Source organism: Alligator mississippiensis, chromosome 1 (genome assembly GCF_030867095.1).
Source record: "Alligator mississippiensis isolate rAllMis1 chromosome 1, rAllMis1, whole genome shotgun sequence".
Taxonomy (NCBI): Eukaryota; Metazoa; Chordata; order Crocodylia; family Alligatoridae; genus Alligator; species Alligator mississippiensis.
This window is the reverse complement of record NC_081824.1, coordinates 199,206,642-199,231,373: the sequence shown is the minus strand read 5'-3', so window position 1 is coordinate 199,231,373 and position 24,732 is coordinate 199,206,642. Positions and strand designations below refer to the sequence as shown.

The following is a 24,732-nucleotide window of genomic DNA, read 5'->3' as shown; positions in this document are numbered from 1 at the left end:
TAATGAACAGCCCCAGCAGAAGCTCAGATGTGTATGCTCACCTTTACAAAGACTGCCACTTCTAGACTGTCTCTCAAACTAGCACCATTCCTCCCCAGAGAGGTGAGCTCTACTTCTATCTCCAACTCAGTCTGTAAATGTCAGCTCTGTAGTTCAGTGTAAGCACATGTAACACCATAAAATCCAAGTATCTCAGGGCATTTATACACATATGTTTGCCTGCACTGATGTGCCAGAAATCCAGCACATCGGAGCATGAGTCTGCAGACCATGTGAACTGATGTGCCTGGAGCTGCGTCACACGCATTATAAAAGGTGAAATGTACATCAGCCCTAAGAAAATGGCAGCGGTGCACTGTGAAACTAAAACACCTTTGATGTGTTTTAGTTCAAAAGTGCATTGCTGCCATTTTCTCAGCGCTGACGCACATTTTGCCATTTATACAAATGCATGCAACATGGCACTGCCTTCCTGCAATTAGATTACAGAGCTATCATGAGACTGGTATTAAAAAATCTGCGCCTGTTCATAATATTGCCTTCAGCAAATAGACATCCCTGTGCAAAACAGGTATAACTACTAATCTCAAAGGAGCAGACAAACATGACACCCTCCCTGCAGAAACGAGGTGAAGTTCATCATTTTAAGAAAGTGGGACATCATGGTTCTATTATTCAGTATTCACTCAAATAACTTGTTGTAATATGACCAACTCTACTGTGGCCAGAATGCACACTGAAATCTCAACAGTAAAGTGCTCAGAATGCTAATGTTTTAAGATAAAAACACAGAAAACCCCTTGTACCTCTGTGCTGGACAAACCTAACCCTCATTTTTTTAATGTAATGTTACAAATACATAAAGGTGCATAGTTACCAAAAATAAGGTGAATAAAAAAAATCAGAAACAATTATAACAAATTACATTTCATAGTTTAAGCATTGATAACTGTTTACATCAATAGGTAAGTGGTAGAGAAAGAATATGAGCTTGTTAGCTGTGACTGTGGCAGTTCTGAACTGCCCACTAGACATTGCATATTTCCTCTCCCTCTAAATCAGTTCTACCCCAACTATCTATACAATTATTATTTTAAACATCAAGATTACAAATTAACACTAAAACGATAACATTGGGCTTGTATTTGAACTTCTGGCCAAATGTGTGTGTTCAGTTTTTCCTTGAGAGACATGTATCCGCTTCTAATAATAACATTCAAAAGCAGTTTTAGGAAAAAAAAGCGTGAGTCCATAAGAAGCTCACTCAATGTAATTAGACAGATGTTTGCTTGTAGTTTTTAGTATCCAAGACCTTCTTTCCACACATTGAGCAGATACCTGCAAAAATAGGCAAAAGGTGTATATCAGTCATTTAAAAAAATGGGGAATTTTTCTTTTCAATGTTTGATGGCTGCAAGTACTTTTTTATAAAGAGTATCCTCCAAAAGGAGGTCAGAAATAGGAAAAGTTGATGGATGGGTAGGATGAGCTCTCATTCTTAAATTATTTGCATATTTTCTCCATTATTAAAAATGGGAATGGCACATTATGCTAATCACACATCATATCTAGCATATGATGACATAATTCTAGTTTAGACCAGAATCTCCATTTTATTTTCAGACTATTTTAATTGAAGAACTATTCTGGAGTTTCCATGTTATAAAACACCCAGAAGAAATTCTTAAACCTATCACAGACCTAAAAATGCAGTTGTCGAAACTCAAAAGCTTTATATTCAAATGGAAGCCAATTAGGCAAACTGCATGCAGAACAGGAAAACATATTTGGAAATAAAACAATGGATCAGAGGGTGGTGGACTCTGAATGCATGACAAGGCTGATACAGGCCACATGACAGAGGGGACTGCAACTTTCATGGAAAATAGATTATCACCAGCAATTATACAGGGAGAAGAAACCAGAAAAGGGGAGGGAGGGAACTCAGGCTCTACAGAAACAGAGAGGATACTGGATAATTTTACAAGACTTTAATGTAATCCCAAAGAGTGCTCCATAGCAGTGAAAAAACTGGGACTGCGAAGGGTAAGTAGTTCTGTTTTGTTTGAATAGATTTGTCTCTAACTGCCAAACACACTAATCAATTTTGCAACCTTCCAAAGACTGTGTTGTGTTTCAACGATCACACGTCTCTGAAAAGCTGACCTGTAAGGTATGGTATGCACAAGATCAGAACTGGGGGAGGGGGGAGGGAGTACACAGCAGCAACTGGGGTTCTTTGGGGGTGTCAATAGCAATCACGGAAAGGGGGGCATATCCGCTCCCATGAAGGGGTAACAGATGTAGTCTGGGGCAGATAGAAGTGCAGCTCCCAGAGTTGCGTTACCCCAGACCAAACAAAAGTTCACTATTGGTTCCAGGGGGAAGGGGAGTCTAACTGCTGGCTGGGAGCCTGCAGCCAGGTCCCCATAGCAAGGGCCAGGGCTCTCTGCAAGTGTCACAGTTTCCAGAATGGGAGGGGGGGAAGGCAGTGGACGGAGCTCATTCTTGGGGCTCCCCAACCAGTGCTGAAGGGTGGGGGTGAATTGGAACCCCCCACACACACCTGCCCCACTGGGGGTGCTGATAAAACCCCCAACTGAACTCCCTCTCCTCCCTTCCCCACTACCATTCTGAAAACAGCAACAGGCAAACATAAGCTACAAAAGATGCTACATTTTGAAACTTCTTCATCTGATACCTCATGCAGTGATTTTCACTTGATAGGCCATTTTTGAAGCTGCCTGCAGCTGTGCACTTGTGTTTAGTCACAGCTATAAACTGTTTTCTGTGGCCAGATCGGGTGAAAATTGTTACTTCTGTCTGTGCCTTCTGTGCTAAGGAAGTGTACTAGGAAGCCTAAAGGGAAGCTTAAAGGCACAGCAGAAGCCTTTTGAGTGCCCAAAAGAGTTTTCTTTACTAAGGCTGAAAACACTATTAAAGAAAGCTGATTCAGTGAAACACCGCACAGCAGAAATCACTGGTCAGTTTGTTAAAAAAGAGAACATTAAAAGGTCCTCTATAAACTGACAATTTAAAAAATACATAGCTAGCAATGGAATATTTATACACTGTTATCTGTGCCTTACTCAAAGGTATGAAAACATTCATACACTACAGTAGGGCTGTCCAACTGGTGGCCTAATGGGCCAAGGACTTAAGCTGTGTCCCTCCAGGCTCCCACCTAGGTGCCACTTTTCACCATTGCTCCAGTTGCCACTGCAGCTGAAGCCTCCAGGATCCCTCTCCCCCTTTAAGGTGCATCTACACAGCGCAGTGGTACAGGAAAGGGGGCATGGTATGCAACCCAGAGAGGTTGTAGCTTAAAAATTGAGCAGCCCTATATTATGCTGTGCACACCACAGGAAACTACTTCTTTGGGCTGCTGATTTCTCTATTACCTTTCATCTCTCAGCTGATTACACAAGAATTTGGAACCAACCACAAAGACATCGATTGACATGCTATGTCTTTATAAACCAGCACTCAGTTTTCTGACCAGGAGAAGGTTCTTCTCTCTGCTCCTTATACTCAACTGAGGGCAAGACCTCTCCTCTGAGGAAGAATGCTCAGCTATACAACCAAGCTTAAAGACTTTCTGAAGCTTATGTTATCCGTGCACTCTAAGATAACCTGTTCTTGAGCAAGTCTGTTAAATCTACAAGGGGTTAATCAAACCATACACACACACTCCAATTCTTTTTTATACTATAAGGAATTATTGCTCAAGGACAACAATTTTTAAGAAATCTAACACTGAACTTAAGAGTTACCACCGTAGGCTTAAATCATCCTACAGATCTATTTTTAGGATGAACAACATTAAAATTAGTTCCTGTTGTGCACCAAGTTCAAGCTGAATGGGGATGGAGGGCACAATTGTGTTCTTACACATCTGTCTCACCTTTCTTATATGCACAGCCCTGACAGTAGTGAGACCCTGGCTGGTGAACAGAACTCTTGCAAATCCGGCATATTGCAAATTTATTCTTTCCATAAGGATCAAATCTATGAAGAAACAAAACATTTCATGGCTGTTATTCATTTGTAAAAAAAGCCATATTCATTTGTAAAAAAGCCATATAAGAAAATACTTCCATCTGTCTGCTGTTTGCAGGATCATCAAACTCGGTGCCCACTAAAAGGAAATGCAGGGAAATACTGTAGTCTAGGTTCTCAACTTCTATTGTATCAGGATCCATCTGTTAACATAGATGGCCAGTCTCGACCCAGTGTCCTCCACTCTTGACCCACTGCCTCCCACCCCGCAGCGTGTGGGGTAAGGGCAAGTAGCCCCTTGCAGGCTAGAACTTTGACAGCCTGCAAAGGAAAAGCCACAGTTTTCTATGTTTTTCTCCTTTAAAGGAGAATCCATTTTTAAAGTTCGTTTGCAACCCTTTCATATATTTCTTGTGGCCTGCTTTTGGGTCACAACCCACAGGTTGAGAAATGCTTGTCTAAGGCGACAGTCATTTAAATACAGTCATAAAGCCAAGTGAGGTACAGGGAAGCTAATTTCATGCTCTACAGGAAGAGATCCATGCAGTGTGGAGACAAGGCTGACGAACTACAATTTCTTATTTCTAGTGTGTTTATCACAGGACTAGCCAATTGCCCATCAAGAACGATGGAGGCACAAGGAAGCAGGTGAGGAAAGAGCCCCGTGGCCCTGCACCTGTCTGGGCCCGCTCCCCCCTTCCCTCCTGCTGCTTGGGGTCTGGGCCTGCTCCTCACCCTCCTCATTGCAGCGGCGGGAGGAGGGGAGAAGTGGGCCCAAGGGTGGGGAGACACCCCCCCCCGCCCCCGTGTCAAGCCTAGGCCCACTCCTTCCCTCCCCCTACTGCCACCATCACAGCATGCCCACTCCTCCCCCCCCCACTGCCACATCAGCAGTGACGATGGAAGCGGGGAGGGGCAGGCTGAGGCCAGTGCCGGTGGCCTCACTCCCCCATGGTGGCCTGACCCTGCTCCCCCCTCCACACCACTGCCATCACCTCCAGGGGGGGAGAAGGGGGGGGGGGAGGCGAGAGCAGCTCCAGTGGCCTAGCTCCCCTCCCCGTTCCATCGTTGGCATCTGCAGGGAACAGGGCAGGGGGTGAGGCACTGGCCTCGTCCCCATTCAGTCTGCTCCACTGCCGCTGCCTCCAGGGAGCTGGATTGGGGGGGGGGGGGCCGCGCGGTGCGGTCAGCTGTGATAGTCTTGCCCCGCCCACCCCCCATTCCGTTCCCTGTGTCCCCACCATTATGGTGGTGCTCCACTGCACTGCCACCTCCTGCACAAATGCTTCTTTGCACTCTGATTGGCTGTTTGTCAGCCAATCAGAGCGCAAATAAAGCGCTGTAGACATACAGACAGATAGATTAAAGCTTTTATAATATTACAATACTTGTATCTCAGCAGCTTCCATTGAATGGTTTAACAGCCTCTGATTTGGCAATCGTCACTATTTTCCAAACAGTATACAGGACCCCAGAGATTAAGTGATTCTCCCACGATCTCATATACAGTCTTGACAGAGGCAATAATAGAGACCCAATTTCTGAACTCTTCTCCAAAAAACCCCACACATTAATGTACATTTGTGTAAATATTTTCAAGTTTCTTAAGGACTTGCAAGAATTACAGAGTTTTGACAATTATGTCCTACCTAAATACAGCAATAAAATGTATGAGACCATGCAAATACTGCATAGTCTCTGCCCAAATTATTTGCTCTCTTTAACAGATAAGGTTAATTGTTTTAAAAAATTTTTCAAGCTACTGAACTATTCATGAATCTTGCTCTGGCTGTAGTGCAAATATGGCAACTTATTTTCCTTATTTAAGTAAAATTAAGATTGCAAAGCTAACCTTGCCTTCTTTGAAGTCAATGCCTTGTTTTCATTTAGTTTTCGTCCACCACTTTCTAGATAGGAAAACAACAACAACAAAGTATTTTTTAATTTCAAAGACATGAAAGCTTATTTTGTAAATTAAGGACAATACAGGCACATCAGTACATCTCTTCTGATTTGAACAAAGGAGAAAAAATTACTTCAAAAACAAGGGCCCAGAAATGTTTCATAGTTTCATAGTAGGTAGGGTCGGAAGGGACCTGAGCAGATCATTGAGTTCGACCCCCTGCCATGGCAGGAAAGAGTACTGGGGTCAAACGACCCCAGCAAGGTGTTCGTCTAGCCTCCTTTTGAAGACCCCAGGGTAGGAGCAAGCACCACTTCTCTAGGATGTTGGTTCCAGATCCTAGCTGCCCTGACAGTGAAGTAGCGCCTCCTGATGTCTAGTCTGAATCTACCCTCTGCCAGCTTGTGGCTGTTATTTCTAGTCACTCCTGGGAGTGCTTGGGGGAACAGGGACTCCCCAATTACTGCTGGTCCCCTCTGACTAGTTTGTAAACGGCCACTAGATCCCCCCTCAGCCTTCTCTTGTCAAGGCTGAACAGGTTCAGGTCCCTCAGCTTCTCCCCATAGGGCCTGCCCTGCTGACCCCTGATCATGCGGGTGGCCCTCCTCTGGACCCTCTCCATGTTGTCCACATCACTCCTGAAGTGCGGTGCCCAGTACTGGAGGCAGTACTCCAACTGTGGCCTGACCAGTGTCGCATAGAGGGGGAGGATCACCTCCTTGGACCTGCTTGAGATGCATCTGTGGATGCATGACAAGGTATGGTTGGCCTTCCTGACCACGTCCCCACATGTTATGCTTCTTATGTCTAAGAGATCAGTCATACTACCTTTATACAGTACGCACAAAACATAGAAGCAATATATTATAAGCAATCTGTAAAGTTATCCATGGGGGCATGTAATATAGTTACTATCTTGATTAACTTAAATTTGATCACTTTGCTCTTAGTTCATTAAAACCTAACTTTGCAGATGTATACACTCAAATATTTTACATATTTACAGAAACTTTCATAACAAAGCATTAATTTGGTCTCTATATTCACATTTTAAGTTCTCATGTCTAGTTACAATTTGATATAGTTTTTTATAATCTGGCATTTGAGGATAAAATGCATGCCTCATTCTTTTTCTTATTTGTTAAAAAAATTCAGTGAGAAGCCCAAATCATAAAACAAACTCAAGGTGACCAGTCTACTTCACCTACATAATGGTCACTGCATAGCTGAAGCTTTAGTTATTTATCCTATGTTATATAGAAGTCGGGGGCACAGCTAGAAATGGAAGTTCCTAGTAGTTTCCCATCTAAAGTCCTGTGCCTGAACTACTAGTACCCCCTCCTTTCTCTCATAGGAGTGTAAATATTGAATTATACTTCATCATCCTATTTTAAAGCTAGTATTTGTTTGTTTAGGATATGGATTTTTTTAACTACTAAATATGTGATGGCATGAGGCAACATACAAGCCAAAGGCCTATAAATGGCCAAGAATAACCAAATGTATGCAGACTAACTAGTCAGCTCAAAGAACAGCAAATTCAAAGCCAAGTCTTAGAATACGCAATTAAAAGCAAAGCTGGCAGGTAGAAACTGAATATTGTATACATATTAGGACTAAAATGTGAGGCAACAAAAGGACTTTATGTTCTGTTTAAGCAACGTAGTCCATGAAAGTACATACCTTGGCACTAAAAAGTATAAGTTTTCACTCATCTGAATTTAACCTAAAAAACACCCAACAGCTACAGAAGACAATAACTCGTGTGCAAAGTACAGTATAAGCCTACTGATTTCAATACTAAAGGCACTATATAAGATGAATTAGTTAATAAATTCAGACAAAATGCCTTGCACTGAGAAGCTTGCACTTCATTAAGTCTCTTTACTTTGCTACTCAGAGCCCTTATGTCTCTAACAAGAGTCTTCAACCTGACAGGACCAAGCTAGTTTCTGGGTTGCTCTTAAAAGCCTGACAATTGAGCTGCTAGTCAGTTTTGCTGCTAGTTAATGTCACCGATTCTTATGCAGTTAAACAGAGTATATTACAAAGACACCAGGCCAAAAAGGTTCCTAGGCAGGCATAATTTATATGATTAGCCAAGAGGCTGACTGACATTTGTTGCAGTGTAAAACTGAGACTGGCACTGTATTATTCCATTAGGTGAATTATGCACTTCTCCAGTACACACATACGTCAATACACATGATAAGTATCATTACTTCACACTGGAACAAATCATGGCTGGAGGAATGCAGTACCGAGAAGTCAGAATTGTGACATTTCCCACAGAAAATGAAAAAGAAGCTGCAGTACGTTAAAGTGAAGAAAAGGAACAGGCCAGCTGCTTCATGCTGTCAGAGCTGTAAGATGCTTCACAGAGCCTTTTAATTACCTAACTGGTTCAATGCTTACTGAGTAATGAATACTACGATTTCTCTAAGTAAATGCTTAAAAATACTTCAAATAAACAAATAAAGTAAAAAGAGTACCTGTAGTGTTTCTAGCCCCATCCTTCCACGTGTCAGGGGTAATCACAGTGCCCAGTTTCTTCTCACCTATGGCACAAAAAGACAGAAGAGGAAAAAGCAAGGAGATGTAAGTGAAAATGCCAAAAAGAAGGTTTCTACTAAAGCCACAAGCCCCAAGCAGGGTACCCCCAAGTACCCCGAGGTGGGAAGGGATAAGCAGATACAGCTGCAGGCTCAGGCTTGTCCCTGTTGGGGCCCCTCTGTGAAGGGGCGTGCACTGTAACACGGGAGCTCAACCCCCAGCCCACGGTGTCATGCCATCGGCCCGTGGGCTCCCCACAGGTCTGGAAATAGGGTGGTGGGGGGCTGTGGCACTGCTCCCCTATGGCCAAACTCCCAGGCCTGTGGGGAGCCCCAGGCCCTGCACTGGACTGGGCCCCACCACAGTCTGCAGAGCCAGGCAGGGCAGTGCCCACCCCCAGGGCCCAATCCTGGCCAGAGAGGCTACGAGGGTGTCGGGGCCAGGCTCCTGGCAGCCCAATCTCAGTGGAGATGGAGGAAGGCAAGTTCCCAAGGCGCAATCCCAGCCAGGGGTGGGGGTGGAGCCAGGCTCCCAGGGGCCAATTCTGGCCTAAGGGAGATACGAAGGGTTGGGACCAGGCTCCAGGTACTAGAGTTCCCATATCTCTGGGTTTTCCTGGATATGTCCTCTTTTTTGACTCCTATGCTGCATCCGGGCAGGTTTTTAAAATAATAGCAAATGTCCAGTTTTTCTCCTTTCCAGGGCTGGCTGCTCCAAGCTGGGCAAGGCGATTGGCTGTCAGGGGCCACATGCTCCCCACACCAGCTTCAACAAGCCAGGTGTAACCAGAAAGAGCGAGAGAGCACACGGGCATGCTCGCAATGCAGGAGCTGCTTGGGCAGCAGGGCAGGGGAGGCAGGGGTCTGCAGGTCAAGAGTGAGGGGCACCAGCAGAGCTGGGGGGGCAGAGGCTACAGGTCCACAGTGAGGGACACTGGCAGCACTGTGGGGGTCATGGAGTGAGGGTCACCACCAGGACTGGGAGGGAGCAGGGGACTGGGGGGTGGGAGTGAAGGGCACTGGCAGGGCGGGGGTCAGTGGGTCCAGAGTGAGGGGAGGGGAAGCAGCAGGGCTTCAGGGGGTTAGCTTTGTCTGGCAGGGGCAGGGGCAGGTCACTCCCCACCCGTGACAGGTGTCCTCTTTTTGGACCTGGAAATATGGTAGCCCTAGGGGGGGGCAATCCCGGTCCGGGGGCTGCGAGGGGGCGGAGCCGGGCTCCCGAGGCCGAATGCAGCCCGGAAGAAGGGGGTTAGGGGTGGGTGAGTGCTGCCGATGGCAGCCAGCGTTGCCCCGGCCCCTCCCCCCCGGGGGATGGGGATCGGCCCCGCGGGACAGGGAGGCAGGGCCCTGTGCACTCACACTTCTCGCAGACCATAGTGATGGCGGCGGCGGGGAGGTAAACACTGACAGCTGCACTTCCCGGCGCGCACTTCCTGTCCCGCCCCCGGCCCGACCCGGCCCTCGCGCGGATTGGCCGCCGCAAGCCGTCCATCACCGGCCGGCGCCTGTTCACGGATCGCCGCCTGTGCGCTGTGTACGGGTGAGGGGGCGGTGGCTGGTGACCTTTGACCTCGGGCTCGAGGAGCGGCGGCGCGGGGGAGACGCAGGTGAGAGCGGGGGGTGGGGCGGGCAACGGCCGGGATCCCCCCCCTCCCCCCTCTGCAACTCGTCTTCACGCACCCTGCCTGTGACAAGAGTGTCGTGGTGATGCAGACCTGGCCTAGCCTGTGCGTAGGCACGGAAGCACACATGTATACTCACACACACCTGCCGGCCGCACCCTCACTTGCATGCATGTACATGTGCCAGTATGCACACGCAGATTGTATACATGTACATATACACCCACACATACTTACACATACATGCACCTGCACACACTGCACACTTGAACAGACACACACATGCATACCCACACACTGCATATATGCACATGTACGCTTACACACATGTGCACCTACACATACGTGGGTGTATACATATATATGGGGAGTCTCTGATCAGCAGAGACTCTCCTTTCCTGAAGAAGGGTGATTGCACCCCAAAGCTTGCCAAAAACATTTTTCCAACCGCTCTGTTGGTCTAATAAAAGAGATCACATCTATTCAAAGAACATAGCCTGCCTATGTATACACATGCACACACTTGCACATACATGTATGCCTACACATGCACTAACTCCTGCACTCGTGCCCATGGTTGCATACACATACCTGTATGCATACATGTATGCACGCACACATTTGCACACACATGCATACACACACACCTGCACGTGTATGCATACTTGCACATGCTCCTGTACCTATGCATACACTTACACGTACACATCAGCCACTTCCTTGCACTGGTAGGCCATGGCCTGGCGAGGGTGCACATCTGTGCTGCCAGCCCCACACCAGCACTCTGTCACCAGAGGGATGTTGGGGAAGCTCTGGGGGCTCCCTCCTGTTTTCAACCACAGCAGTGTTTATGGCGTTCAGAGCAGATTCCTCCCCCACTCAGGCCCCCAAAGTGCACCTTGCAGCCCTGCAGTTGTTCTGCCCACTGAAATTGGGATTGCCAGGGTTCCTCACAAGGGCAGGTGGGCTAATGCCATAGTCCCTGACTGCTCAGCATCTGGCCTGCAGGCCAGATCTGGTCCCCAGCACTGTGTCATCTGGCCCGTGGGACTCCCTGCAGATTTGCGTGCATTCGGTCACGGGTGCGAGGCCTGATGTGGGTATACGGGGCTGGGTGGGGGTGGCATGGGGCCCTAGGGCCCAGTCCTGGCACCCAGGGTGTGAGCTAATACATGGACAGGCTCTGTGCCATTCCTCTGGCCTGTGTTGCCAAAGCATTGAGCATCACTTTTGGAGCCTCTTGATTTCTTTTGATCTGTGTAGAGTGGAGTGGGAAATGGTAATAGTTAAAACTGAACACCCTGCCCCCAGAACCAGATATTACTGCATGCTATAAATGTCTGTTGTAGAGTTAGAAAGCAGCAGAGAATCTCTGCAGTGAGAAATATTACAAGTTTTTTCCATTTCCTCCATTTCATACTAGTGCAGCCTGTGAAGATGGATATAATCACTAACACTTATGTTTCAGTATTACTGTGGCCTGAGGTCAGGGGGTGAGTTTGGTTTGTGTAGAGAACAAAACAGCTCCGTTTTGCTTCTAGACATTTTCTTTCTGTGAGAGCCCACAGGAAGCAAAACATCACCATGTTAGGTTTTCAAGTTCCGCATATGATTGCTGTATACAGTATAAACTACTTGCCACATGGGCAGATAAGGTAGGCAGCCATTTGACAGCTTCCATTGATTTCAATATTAAAGGTACTTTTTAAGCTGATTTAAAGGCTGTTGCTAATTCTTGTGGGATAAGCCTGCTGTCAGCTTTTCACACCTCAATAATGCTAGTTATATTGTTACTTAAAGTACCTTACCTGCTAATAGCAGTGTTGAAATTAACAGAAACTCCTGAGGTTCAGGGCTTGTCAGCAGTTGAAATAGTCTAACAGAGGGATTAACTGTTCATCTCACATATTGGGAAGTTTCCTGGTTGCCAAATAAGCCCTCAATATGCAATTTAGCCTGTATGTGAAACTTCCCAAAGTATTTTTACTGCTGACCTGCCATTAGTCTCAAAATCAAAGGTACCTGCATTGGAAGAACACCAGGCAGTCCATGTAAATGTTCAGTATTAAAACAAGCTTTTAAATCACTAGGTGTTTGGCTGCTGGCTTTTGATTTACAAAACTTTTTTGGGGTAGAGTTGGGGTGGTGGTGTAGCCATCAAGGTCAAGGAAAAATGTGAGGGGCAAGAATTTTTGTGGGTGACATTTATTGGGCCATACAGAAAAATTTTCAAGTATAACAGGTCTGTGAGGAAGAGTACTTCATGCCCAAAAGCCTTTCTGTATGACTCCCAACTATACAGTTGGTTCCATAAAAGATATCACCCACATGAATTCATGACCCTCCAAAACTTTCTTTACAGGGGAACATCTGGATTGCCCCTAAACTGAGTTTGCTAATTAACAGCAGACCACAGTGTGTTTTACTACATATTTTAACTAGGAAAAATAGTGTCTTCTAGTACCACTTATTTTTCAATAACTAACTAAAATTTGTTTTTTATAGGGTGAATATTCAACAAATAACATAATGAAAGATACAGAAATAAAGAAACTCCTCTTTGCCCACATTTTCTGTGTGGTTTCCATTATTCTGTCAACTGTCGTTCCATCTTTCTTCTTGGAGAACTTCTCAGTTTTGGGAACACACCTTACCTGGTTGTGTATTTGTTCTGCTTGTGTCACTACTGTAAATATATTTTTATATATAATAGTAAAACCAAATCCATCTTCTAAGAGAAGTTCATTTGCTCACAAGGTAAGACTTTATACAGTTAAGTTAACACTAAGGGCATTTAGGGAGAACTGAAGAACTGACTTTTTGTACTGAAGGAACCAAGTGGGAAAATGAAAGAGCAAAATAAATTCAAGTGTTAGTGAAGTTCTGGCTAAGTGTAGTACCTTCTGAAATGGGTTTTTAGTTTTCACAGATGCTAAACTTTCTCTCACACCTAAAAGCATTCAGATATACAGTACTTCTTAGTCTGTCTTCTGAAAGTATTTAAGACTTTCTTTGAACCTCCAACAGACTTCACTCTGAGAAAAGTCAGTGTGGGTACAGAAGACTGCATGCCTGGAGCTCATTGTAGAGTCAGGGCTGAAGCCAGCATTATGAACGTATCTCTCCACAGCTAAAAGTTGTCAATAGGTATCAATAATCTAAGGTAGAAAAGAGCATTGAATCATTTTTAAAAGAGCTTCACAAATTATTGAATAAAGGTAACGTTAAGCAAACTTGAATGTTCAATACGGTTAAAATGGACAGTTAGGCTGCATCCACACGTGTATGGATGTTTGTTTCCCCAGGGACAACTAGCAGTGGGACACCTTGTGCTGCTGCTAATTGTCCCCGGGGAATGTGCATGTTATGCATGCTTCAGCAAGTTACCCCAGGGGTGGTAGGGGAGGCTGGGGCCAGCACTGGGCTGGCCCAGGCAACCTTATCTGGGGTCCTAGGGGCCTCCTGGGGCTCCAGCAGTGGCAATTTTGCTGCATGGAGCTTGGCTGGCATCCGCAGTGTGGCTCTGGCTTGCCTGGCTCCATTTTTGAGTGGTGAGTGCTGCTTGTGAGTACACTGCTGTATTTTTTTTCTCCGTGGATATATTCAGATATCCAGGGGTCAAAAAAACCATCTGTGCTGCTCCCTTGTAGCGTGGAGAGCAACTGAATGTGCAGTCTGCGGCACCACATACCGCATGGCCATGCTCGTCTGGACACAGTTTTAGTGTCATTTGAACAAACACATCAGTACCCACCAACATCTTCATTTTAAAGAAGGCATTGCATATTGTAGTTTGTGGTACTGGGAGTGGAACACAATCCAGAACCCAACCAAACCAGGGCAGGGGAGCAGAAAAGTAGCTCAAAGACTTTTTTTTCAGTCTTCCCTGCCTCTGTAGCTGAGCCAAAGGACTAGTTCATTGAAAATTTAATGCTTTTCAGTCTTGGACAAGCCAGACATTTGAAGGCAATACTTTTGTGCACAGAATGTCTGGTAAAGCACTGATTGACTGAACTAGTGCATTTTTCTATATTGATCCTGCCCTCCCCCTTTATGCTATGTGAACGATTCTAATAAATAATGTTAAATGTGCAGAGGAACCAAGCTGAGAAACAGACTTTTTTCCTCATTTACCTTTACAGTTGTAGTCATTGCAATCATTGGATGTACTACTTGTTATAAGAGTGCAGTAGACAAAACAATTTCAAACCAAGAAGGGTTTATTTTTTTAAGTTATTACTTTAAAATAATCAGGACCTCTTGCATATTAAATATCTAGTTTCAACCAAATGATTATGTAGTTAATTAGTTATGTATTTGTAGAATTTAATATAGATGATTACCCTGATATTTTATTAAATTATTTTTTCCTTTTTTCAGATATCTAGATTTCTAAAATGCTGCATATACTTCTTCATGTCCTGCATCGTGTTTCATGGAATTATTGTCCTTTACGGAGCACCATTAATAGAGTAAGTCTGAAAACCATATCTTCACTGAAGACCATTAAGATCTATCTCTCCTTACAAATGCTGGTATAACAGCTTTTGTTACCAGACACTTGGGACTGTCTGGCCTCTGGAGAGAGAAGACTACAGCCCATGTATGATCAGTGCCTCTTTTGCAAGCTTAGACATGGAATTAAGGTGCAGCTACAAGTCCCTTAATGATTACCATTTAGGCACAAACTTAAGGTACAAGTTAGAGTTCTTTTGAGTATCAGCACCCATTTCAGAAAGAAGGCAAGAGACCAATCTACTGCCTGCCTTTTTGTTGTTACATCCCAGAAGTACAAGAATAAACACATTCCAGCGCCTATGTAGCTACCCACAACAGCAAGCTACACCAGCTGGAGACACTCAGGAGAGAGGTAGCTTACAGACTGGCAGGAGATCTTTTTGAATTTGCTGAGTTCTTCAGTTTTCCCTCTAGTCTATACCTTGTATTTATAAATGGCTTGTTCTAATAATCAAATAAACATTTTTTAGCCCGATACTGGTGTCATTGACCAATGGACCTTGTTCCATATTTCCAGGTTACTGCTTATTGATTATATGTTAAGTACTTCTATCTGTATAAGCCTCAGCACATATTATCTGTAGTTTAGGCTTATGCTAGGTCCACAGTCTGTACCTGTCATCATGGTGTTTCAGTTACCATATCTGTGGTTCTACAGTTTGGGTGAACAACTGAATCAGTTGATGTTTATGTTAAAATTCTTATTGGTATGAGTAGAGACACGATCTCTTCATATATATTTTGAGGTAGATATGTAGATTGAAAATAGACAAGCAACTCACTTGATTAATTATTTTATTTATAAACTCTATGGAAAGTGGTGAAGTGAAAAAAATGCCTGGGAAGGTTGCTGTTGCTGTTGCTGTAGTCGTATAAACATTTATGTCTTTTCTTTTTCTATTTTAGAATTTGGGATGTAAGGGTTGGGGAGAAATTTCCCTGAGGTCTTTCTTGGCTGCTATTGGAAAGCTGTTTTGAATTGCTGAGTAAGGATGACATCATGCAGAATGATCTCATGATGTTGTTTCACAAAGTCAAACTAGAGTGAAGAAAGGAGTGGGAAAGTAAAGCCAGTGGGTCAAAGGTAAAAAGTGGCTTTCAGGTAATAAACCATGAAGATGAGCTGTTACACTTCATATTTTGTTTAGGAGGTGAAGACAATACAGGAATATTATATTCATTCTTTTCCTTCCTGCATTCCAGAGGCTGAGGAGGAAAAAAAACTTTTTACAGTAATTTTAGGATAGCATATCTATTTTTTGCAAATTGGGCATTTTTCTGAAATTTAAAACTTCTGAGTCTGCTTTAGTTAATTTATGTTTCTTACCCTCCTTTGTAGGTCAGTGCTTGAGACATTTTTGTTTGCAGTCCTTCTATCTACATTTACAACTTTGAACTGCTTGTGTATGCTAGGACCAAATATCCAAGCATGGATAAGGGTATTCAGTAAAAATGGGTAAGTTTTATTTCAAATTTCCTCCTTTTTCTTGATGGGATGTAAATAGATGGGATTGCAATATGCAACTTGCTGTGGAGTTTATTATAAAGAAAATAAATCTTCTTTAATGAATTTAGAAGTAATCATTTTATGAGTTAAACATCAGTTTTAATTAAGGGTTTGTCAGTTTTCCTCATGACAAATGTCCACATGACACAGTTGATTAGTGAGCTAGCTTTTAGTTTGTGGTCAGAATCTGATTTTAAATGAGTTTTGTTCCAGTGGTTATTTACAAAACCATTGCACAATTTGATACGATTAGCACCCGCCTGACAAGAGCCTGTGACTGAACTGTGTGGAGTAATCTTCATGTATATCAGCTGGTAGTCCCTCACTCCATAAACATGGCCATAAGATGGGGAGGGACAGAGGATGGGAGCTGTTTCAAAGTAGTTATAGATTAACATTGGAAAAAGATGGCTGAACTTTGATCCAGGCAGTCTTTGCCCATATGCAATCTTCATCAAATATTCTGGAAATGTGTTTGCAGTGTAGGAAAATTAAAAGGAGCTCATCAAACTTAAAAAAAAATGTGATCTTAAAATGAAATCAGCCTTGTTGTGTAGCGATATACTGTAGGTCAGCAATCAGTAGTGTACAACACTCAGAGCCTCTTGATCTGGCCTACAGACCTTGGCAGCATTTTGGCTGTGGGAAGTTTCCACCTGGTAGCAGGGAGACATGACAGCTTTGATGTTGTGGGTGTGGGAGGGGTGGTTTCATCTCTGGTTTTGGCTCCAGCTGTGATAGTGCTGGCCAGTTTGAAAGCAGCCTGCACTTGGAAGTAAGCTCTATTAAAGTAGCCCCCCACTGCAGCATGCTGCCAACCGCTGCTGTAGGTAATGACATAAGGCTGCACTGAGGACCTTTTAAATTCAGGTGGAAAGCATAATGTCCCCCCTACTTCTTTAGTCCCCTGGTCAATAATGGAGTCATTAAAATCTATAAAAGCTACTTATAAGCTAATGGATTTTAATACATTCATTGTTACTAGGCTAAAGTCTGATCTCAAGCAAATGTAAAAAGTAGCATAATTCTGGTGATTTAAGTCAGGGGTGTCAAACTCGCCTTGTGCCTCATCTGGACTGCGGAGCTACTTGTGAAGGATCTGGCACGCGGCAGTGGTGGTGGAATTGGCAGGACTGTCAGCAGTAGGACAAGCAGCCATGGGACCAGTGGCTGCAGGGTGAGCCACTTTGTGTTGGCACAGCTCTTACTTGCCCTCGCACAGCTCTCACTTGCCCTCCTGTAGGTAATGGCCGTGCCTTCCAGGACCCAGAGACCTCGGATTCTGTGGTAGGCCATGCCCTCACTTCCAGTAGCCTGCCAGTAGCTCTCTGGGCCAGATGAAGCAAATCCATGGGCCAGATCGAACCTGCAGGCTGTATGTTTGACATCCCTGACTTAAATGGTTACTTATGACTTACATTGACAGAAAATCAGAATTAGGATTCTATGTATAATAGTTGTATGCACTCATTTTTATATTAATAATAGAATATGAACTGGGAACCGGTATTAGGATTTATTGTTTTGTGCAAAGGAGACTGAGAAACAAAGATCCCTATTCATGTCAGTGTCATAGGCTTTTTCTCTTTTCATTTTAAAGAGTGGATAGGGGAATAGAAATTAAACTTTGTGAGATTTAATAAGAAATATGAAGTTATTTTTTATCCAAAATAAAGTAAGGATAAACTGGTTAATCCAGCCCATTGTGCTAGGAGGTTTTACATCTGCAGTTAGTGGGTGAGATTGTATAACATGTATTCTACAATAATCTCCTTAGTTGTGCCAGTTTTAACTCTATTCCTTTCTTTCTTAGTCAAGCTCTTAATGTTGCTTGAATGTAATTAGTTGCATGTTTTTTAATATGCAACTTGAAGGAGGCAATTTGTCTTGCTTTGGCACTTTCTTTGGGGCAAACTGTCCCTGCTTCAAAGCAGCTGGTCAGGCACCAAATGTTATCAAAGAAAGATGAGTATTTCATTTAACATAACAAAGCTGATCTGACTTTGATCCTCCAAGTGTTTTGTATTGACCTAAATGCATTCAAGTCAGTTTCTTGCTAGTTGTGTATCTTGAAACCAGTCCTGCAAGATACTGAGTGGTTCTTCAGAGATGCTTAATTCCCATTGTTATTGATTTTTCAGGTGTTCATTGCTTTGCAAATTCATTTATGAATTAAGTTAGGGCCTTGTTACATGGTAAATTTGGAAAGCTTTTGGAGCTCTTAACCCCTGGACTGGTTGCATGTTAGCACCTTTTAAATGGTTTAAAGTGCTTGTTATTTGTTTTAGAGTTATGCCACTCAAATATAGGATTATCTCCAAACTGCCTAATGTTGTTGCTGTTCCATTACTGTGTGATCACTTCCCACAGCTATTCTGCCCAAGTTGAAGTCCTCAACTATCCCATAATGCTCTGAGTGGCCCAATTCTTTTTTCACCAGAACGCCCAGTAGCCATGGTGCCTCCTGCTACTGCCTGGACTGGCTCCACTCCTGCCAGCAGTTGTGCGTGTGTGAGTGGGTGGCAGGCACTGCCTAAGCTCTGGAGAAAAAGGGATCAGGCCCCTTGAAGCTCAGAGCTAGAGAGCTCCAGGACTGCAGCCCTGGAGCTTTCTGGTCTCACTGAGACTGACACAGTGGCTCCGCACTGAGAGCAGGGCTGTCAGGGCTTAAACCTGGAGGCCCTGCTCTCAGTGCAGAGCCCATTTGGCAGTTTCAGTGAGACCAGAGAGCCCCAGGGAAGCTGCTTCCCCTGGTTTCTCTGGTTTTGCTCCAACTGACGTGGTGCGTCTGCTCTGTGCCCAGCGGGAGCAGCAAGCAGGTCCTGCCCCTAGTCCTGCCCCTGCTCACCAAGCCTCTAGTGACAACTCGCAGCTGTGCAGGTGAAGGACAGTCAGAGCAGGTTTTTCACCTTATTGTGCGACTGCTGTACTAAGCCAAATAACACTAAGCCAATTAACATTTGTTTGGCTCACAGCATGAGCTCTAACAAGACCCTTATACCATAGGTTTTGGTAATTTAATGCCTCTCTTCTTTTAGAGGCATGTGTACCCTTTTATTGATAATAGCTTAGGTTTTGAAACAGCACAGGCAAAATTTCTGCATTGTAAAATAGCAATCAAAGATTTCCATTATGCGTGGTGTTCATTGCATAGCATATGTCCAGTGCTTTCAGGCTAAAAATGAAATTGAGTTTTAAAGGTTACATCTGCAGTTTATACATTATGCAACAAAAAATATATATTTTATTTTTTGGTACTTGAATTAATATTGGGTATAAATTGATATTTTAAAGAATGGGAACATTTCAGTGTTAGCATAATATTTATAGTACTGTTGTGGGAGCCTGGGACCCAGCCCCCCAAGGAACCCAGGAAAGGGAACTCCTGGGGAAACGTCCCAGAGCATCAGGAAAAACAGTATGGCCCAGCAAGGGCTGGAGATGTTTCCTACATACCTGTAGCAACATCGGCAGTGGCAGCAGAGCAGCAGCAGACACAGCAGCAGGCACATTTTAGAAATTCATAGATTCATAGATGTTAGGGTCGGAAGGGACCTCAATAGATCATCAAGTCCGACCCCCTGCATAAACAGGAAAGAGTGCTGGGTCTAGATGACCCCAGCTAGATACTCGTCTAACCTCCTCTTGAAGACCCCCAGGGTAGGGGAGAGCACCACCTCCCTTGGGAGCTCGTTCCAGACCTTGGCCACTCGAACTGTGAAGAAGTTCTTCCTAATGTCCAGTCTAAATCTGCTCTCTGCTAGCTTGTGGCCATTGTTTCTTGTAACCCCCGGGGGCGCCTTGGTGAATAAATCCTCACCAATTCCCTTCTGTGCCCCCGTGATGAACTTATAGGCAGCCACAAGGTCGCCTCTCAACCTTCTCTTGCGGAGGCTGAAAAGGTCCAGTTTCTCTAGTCTCTCCTCGTAGGGCTTGGTCTGCAGGCCCTTGACCATACGAGTTGCCCTTCTCTGGACCCTCTCCAGGTTATCCGCATCCTTCCTGAAGTGTGGCGCCCAGAATTGCACGCAGTACTCCAACTGCGGTCTGACCAGCGCCCTATAGAGGGGAAGTATCACCTCCCTGGACCTATTCGTCATGAATCTGCTGATGCACGATAAAGTGCCATTGGCTTTTCTGATGGCTTCGTCACACTGCCAGCTCATGTTCATCTTGGAGTCCACTAGGACTCCAAGATCCCTTTCCACCTCTGTGCCACCCAGCAGGTCATTCCCTAGGCTGTAGGTGTGCTGGACATTTTTCCTCCCTAGGTGCAGCACTTTGCATTTCTTCGCCACCCACCAGACTGTGCAGTCATCCACATCACAGCCTCTTAGCTTGTTCACCAGTATGGGGTGGGATACCGTATCGAAGGCCTTCCTGAAGTCTAAGTATACGACATCCACCCCTCCTCCTGTGTCCAGGCATTTCGTAACCTGGTCATAGAAAGAGACTAGGTTGGTCAGGCACGATCTGCCCGCCACAAACCCATGTTGGTTTCCCCTCAGCATAATTTGCCCTGCCGGGCTCTCACAAATGAGCCTTGATAATTTTTTCAAAGACTTTACCAAGAATGGAGGTGAGACTGACTGGCCTATAGTTGCCCGGGTCCTCCTTCCTCCCCTTCTTGAAAATGGGGACCACGTTAGCCCTTTTCCAGTCTTCTGGGACTTGGCCCGTGCGCCACGAGCGTTCGAATATTCCCGCCAGTGGCTCTGCAATGATGTCGGCCAGTGCCTTCAGCACCCTCGGATGGAGCTCATCCGGGCCTGCCGACTTAAAGGCATCCAGTTCTTCCAAATGACTCTGCACCACCTCAGGATCTACGTATGGAAGTCCGGCGCCTTGCTGCTGCCTCTCTACAACCCCAGTGAGAGACTTGTCGTGCCCCTCGCTTAGGAACACTGAGGCAAAGAACTCGTTGAGGAGTTCAGCCTTGTCCCCCCTATCTGTCACCAATTGTTTCTGCCCATTTAGCAGTGGTCCTATTCCTCCCTGGGCCTTCCTTTTACTCCCAATATATCTAAAAAACAATTTCTTGTTGTCTTTTACTTGGGTTGCCATCCTCAGCTCCATGGTAGCTTTGGCCCGCCTAACTGCCTCCCTACAAGCACGAGCAGAGGAGGTATATTCATCTTTAGTGATCTCACCCTGTTTCCACTTTTTATGTGCTCCCCTTTTGGCCCTTAGGCTGCCCTGGATTTCTCTGGTCAGCCATGGAAGCCTCCTGGCCCCTTTCCCTCTTTTGCCTCGCTCGGGGATCGTCTTGCTTTGTGCCCGAAGGATCGTTTCCTTTAGGCACAGCCACCCTTCTTGGGCTCCCATCCCATCAAAACTCCTACTCTGCAGTGCTTCCTTGACTAATCGCCTGAGTGCATTGAGATCAGCTTTCCTAAAGTCTAGCACTTTCACCCTACTAGTTACCTTACCCACTCGACGTCTTATGTTGAATTCTATTATAAGGTGATCACTGTCTCCCAAATGGCTACCGATCTGGAGGTCCCCTATCATGTCATCTCCCGTTGCCAATACCAGATCCAGTATGGCATTCCCCCTAGTGGGACCATGCACCTCCTGTGTCAGGTGGAGGTCCTGTACACAGGTTAGAAACCTGCGTGAGCGATGGGACCTTGCTGTCTGCGTCTCCCAGCAGATGTCCGGGTAGTTTAGGTCCCCCATGACTACCGCCTCTTTAGCTTTTATGGTCTCCGAGAGTTGCCTCAGGAGCCCCGCATCTATTTCTTCCCTTGGTGTGGGGGTCTGTAGCAGACCCCTACCACCAAATCCCTTTCTCCTTGCCCCCCATGTAGCCTAACCCACAATCCTTCTACTTCCTCAACCTCGGATTCTGTCTTGATGAGGGTTGATGTATATTGCTCACTGACATAAAGTGCAACCCCCCCCCCCCTTTCTTCCCCAACCTGTCCTTTCTATACAATCTATAGCCCTCAATATGTACCGCCCAGTCATGGGATGAATCCCACCAGGTCTCTGTTAGCCCTATTAAGTCATAGGTGTCAAATGTGTGCTTGCTGCACATAGGCTGGTGTGCCAAGACATCTGGTATAACTGGATGTCCGGTGCCAGCTGGAGAGAGAGAGCGGGCACAGCGAGAAGGTAGCATAGCGCTGGAGCAGAGCAGGCGCTGCTTCAGGAACAAAACGCTTCCAACACAAGTGAGGGAAACAGCCTGAAGCCCAGGAGCTTGGAGGAGCACTGAACAGCGGAGAACCGGCAACTACCCCTTTGTGGTAATTGAGATGGTGGGGGAGCTGGTCCTTGTGAATGAAGAGGCCCTGGCAGTTTCATAACAGCCCCAGCAAGGATGCTCGGAGGAGCCGGGTTGCAGGGTCAACAAGTGAGTTAGAGAGCCAGTGAGGCTCCAATTGATTGCTAATTCTCCAATTGATGTAGTCTTCTTTAATGGAGCTGACTGTGGGGTATTAACTGCTTGGCTGGACTGAGTTAATGAATTGCCTTCAGTCTGATCCGAAGGCAAAAGAAAAATTTCCTTTTGTATAGAGAGGACAGTTAATTAGCCCAGAGGGCATTGGTGTGAGCCAGAAACGCAGCTTTTGCATTGAAGGCCCTGGAACCAGGGCCAAGATACCACGTTGGTGGTACTGACCCAGCATTAAGTACACGGGTCTCTTTCTTTTTTTTCATCTAAGTTTGGCTCCAGGACCTCAAGTACTTGGTTGGCGCATGGACAAGGTGAAGGGGAGGCAGGAGCCCCGCAGAGCATCTACAGAGCCACATGCAGAGCCTCATTGCAACAACGAGCCTTCTGCTTAATAAAATCAAGATATGGCGGGCAAGAACAGAAGGGTGGCTCTCAGGCATGTGTGTGTACCAAGGCCAAGCTCTTGGCATATAAGCCCAGCTGTGTACAGGGCTTGGGCTCTTGAGCCTGGTGGTACCGGACCTATCTCCGGTGCTGGGTACAACCGATATTTGCTTCAGTCCAAAATGAGGTTATCAACATGGGGGGAAAAAAATCTCCTCTTAGATTTGAGTACTGGCCTGGGGCAGGTGGCAGTTCAATTCTGTCCTCAATCCCGGGCTTGAGCCACCACCTGCCCTGGGCCAGGATGGCTTGTGCATGGCAAGGGGGGGGTGCGCAGTGGGGAGAGTGTGTGGGAGACCATGCACTGGGGGTGAGGTAGAGGGTGCGTGGGAGAGACCTGTGGTGTGTGGCTTGGAGGGATGGAGCACAGGGGAAACCATCCGGCCTACACGCCATCCCACCTGCCCCGCAAGTCACTTGTGCCTCCCTTCCGCCCTGCCCTCTGCCCCCCACCCACTGCTTACTATTGGCTCTGGCTCCAGCCCCTCCTGTCCTGATCTGGCCAGGACCAGACCTACTTCTCTCTGGTTGGGCCTGGCCTGGGCCACTGCCATTCCTGACTACCCTGGAGCCAGAGCCAGAGTTACCCAGAAGGTAAGCAGTGTGGGAGCGGTAGGATTGGGGGCAGGCACTGTGGGGAAGAGGGAGAGACAGCAGGAAGCAAAGGGCGGGGGAGACAGATGGCAAGGGGGAAGGTATTGGCATGGGAAGTAAGGCGCAGAGGGGCACATGACAGGGGAGTAGGCAGCAGGGGGCTGGGAACAAGTGGGGGGCAGGCAGCTGGTGGGGGCAAGTGGCAGGAGCGACAGGAAGCAGGGGGGCAGGCACAGTCACGGGGGGACAAGGGGTGGGGGGTGCAGACTGGGGAGGGTGAGAGTTGAGAGTCTGACCCCTTGCCCTGTGCTGCTGCTTTAGGGGGACAGCTTTAAGATGACCCTCCAATAATTAGATTCTCTGCAGGGAAAATGATAATAAATGTTATCATTTGATAACAAATTTTATCAATGATAACATTTGTTATCATTTTCCATGTATAGATTCTAATTACCAGGGGGTCATCTTCATTTTCAAGTCATCTTGGATCTGGGTAAATACAGTATAGGTATGCATAGACTCTCCAAGATGCACAAATAAGTCGCTGTTTTCTGCTTTGTGGGATCCTGTGTTAGATTTTAAGTAAGCTATAATCAGGGCTCCAGCTTTCTCTGATTCTACATCCACAGAACAGATGGGCCCATGCCAGCTGTTTCTGGACTTTGTGTATATACCCTGACATCTAGTGTTGTGATTAAAGTCATGACAATAATCACATGCTGTCATATGCTGCTGCTAGCTGATAGTGGTTAGAATAAACTATAAAAAGGTTGTCAGCTCTAATGGAAGTAGGAACTGTTCTTTGAATGGCCTTTCAGTAATTGTTGGCTAAAATAACAGCCTGCATAAAAGCCTTTAGAAATCAGGCAGCAATTGCTGATTTTTACTGCTCCCATTTGAGTTTTGTGTTTATTTCAAGCCACTAGTCTCAATGATTGTTGAAACTCTCTGGATGACAGCCCATGTCGGTGTATCTGATAGTATCAAATATTCTTTGGAGCTAATCTTGAAAACACAAAAATACTTATTTTACTTTTAAAAAGAACTGTAAGATTCTTTCTCTCCATTTTTTTTATTTGGTATGTCTTTGGGGACTTGGAAGTCTCCTTTGTGCAAGTGTGTGCGCTACAGCAAAATAGTACACTGCTATATAATTTAGTCTTATTGTTCTGCAGAATTTCAGACCCTAT

The 24,732-nt window shown here is 45.5% G+C and overlaps 2 protein-coding genes across 4 annotated transcripts in view; one reads left to right on the top strand and one right to left on the bottom strand.

The window, feature by feature from the left end:
• Positions 1-811: 811 nt before the first annotated feature.
• CRIPT (CXXC repeat containing interactor of PDZ3 domain) lies at positions 812-9,912 on the bottom strand. Its single transcript, XM_006272182.4, has 5 exons — positions 9,814-9,912; positions 8,395-8,460; positions 5,852-5,906; positions 3,905-4,008; positions 812-1,338 (listed from the first exon to the last, which is right to left on the bottom strand). Exons 1-5 carry the CDS (start codon positions 9,827-9,829, stop codon positions 1,274-1,276), a joined length of 306 nt encoding a protein of 101 aa, XP_006272244.2. The 5' UTR covers positions 9,830-9,912; the 3' UTR covers positions 812-1,273.
• A 37-nt stretch (positions 9,913-9,949) lies between these two features.
• PIGF (phosphatidylinositol glycan anchor biosynthesis class F) overlaps positions 9,950-24,732 on the top strand; it is a 48,468-nt gene continuing 33,685 nt past the window's right edge. For 2 of the 3 annotated variants that reach the window (XM_019485351.2, XM_019485352.2), the window contains exons 1-4: positions 9,950-10,061; positions 12,582-12,833; positions 14,457-14,548; positions 15,934-16,050. In XM_019485351.2, coding sequence (XP_019340896.1) covers positions 12,606-12,833; positions 14,457-14,548; positions 15,934-16,050 — 437 coding nt within the window. In that variant the 5' untranslated portion in view covers positions 9,950-10,061; positions 12,582-12,605. The remainder of the gene's footprint in view (positions 10,062-12,581; positions 12,834-14,456; positions 14,549-15,933; positions 16,051-24,732) is intronic. The other variant, XM_006272176.4, reaches the window with a different exon arrangement.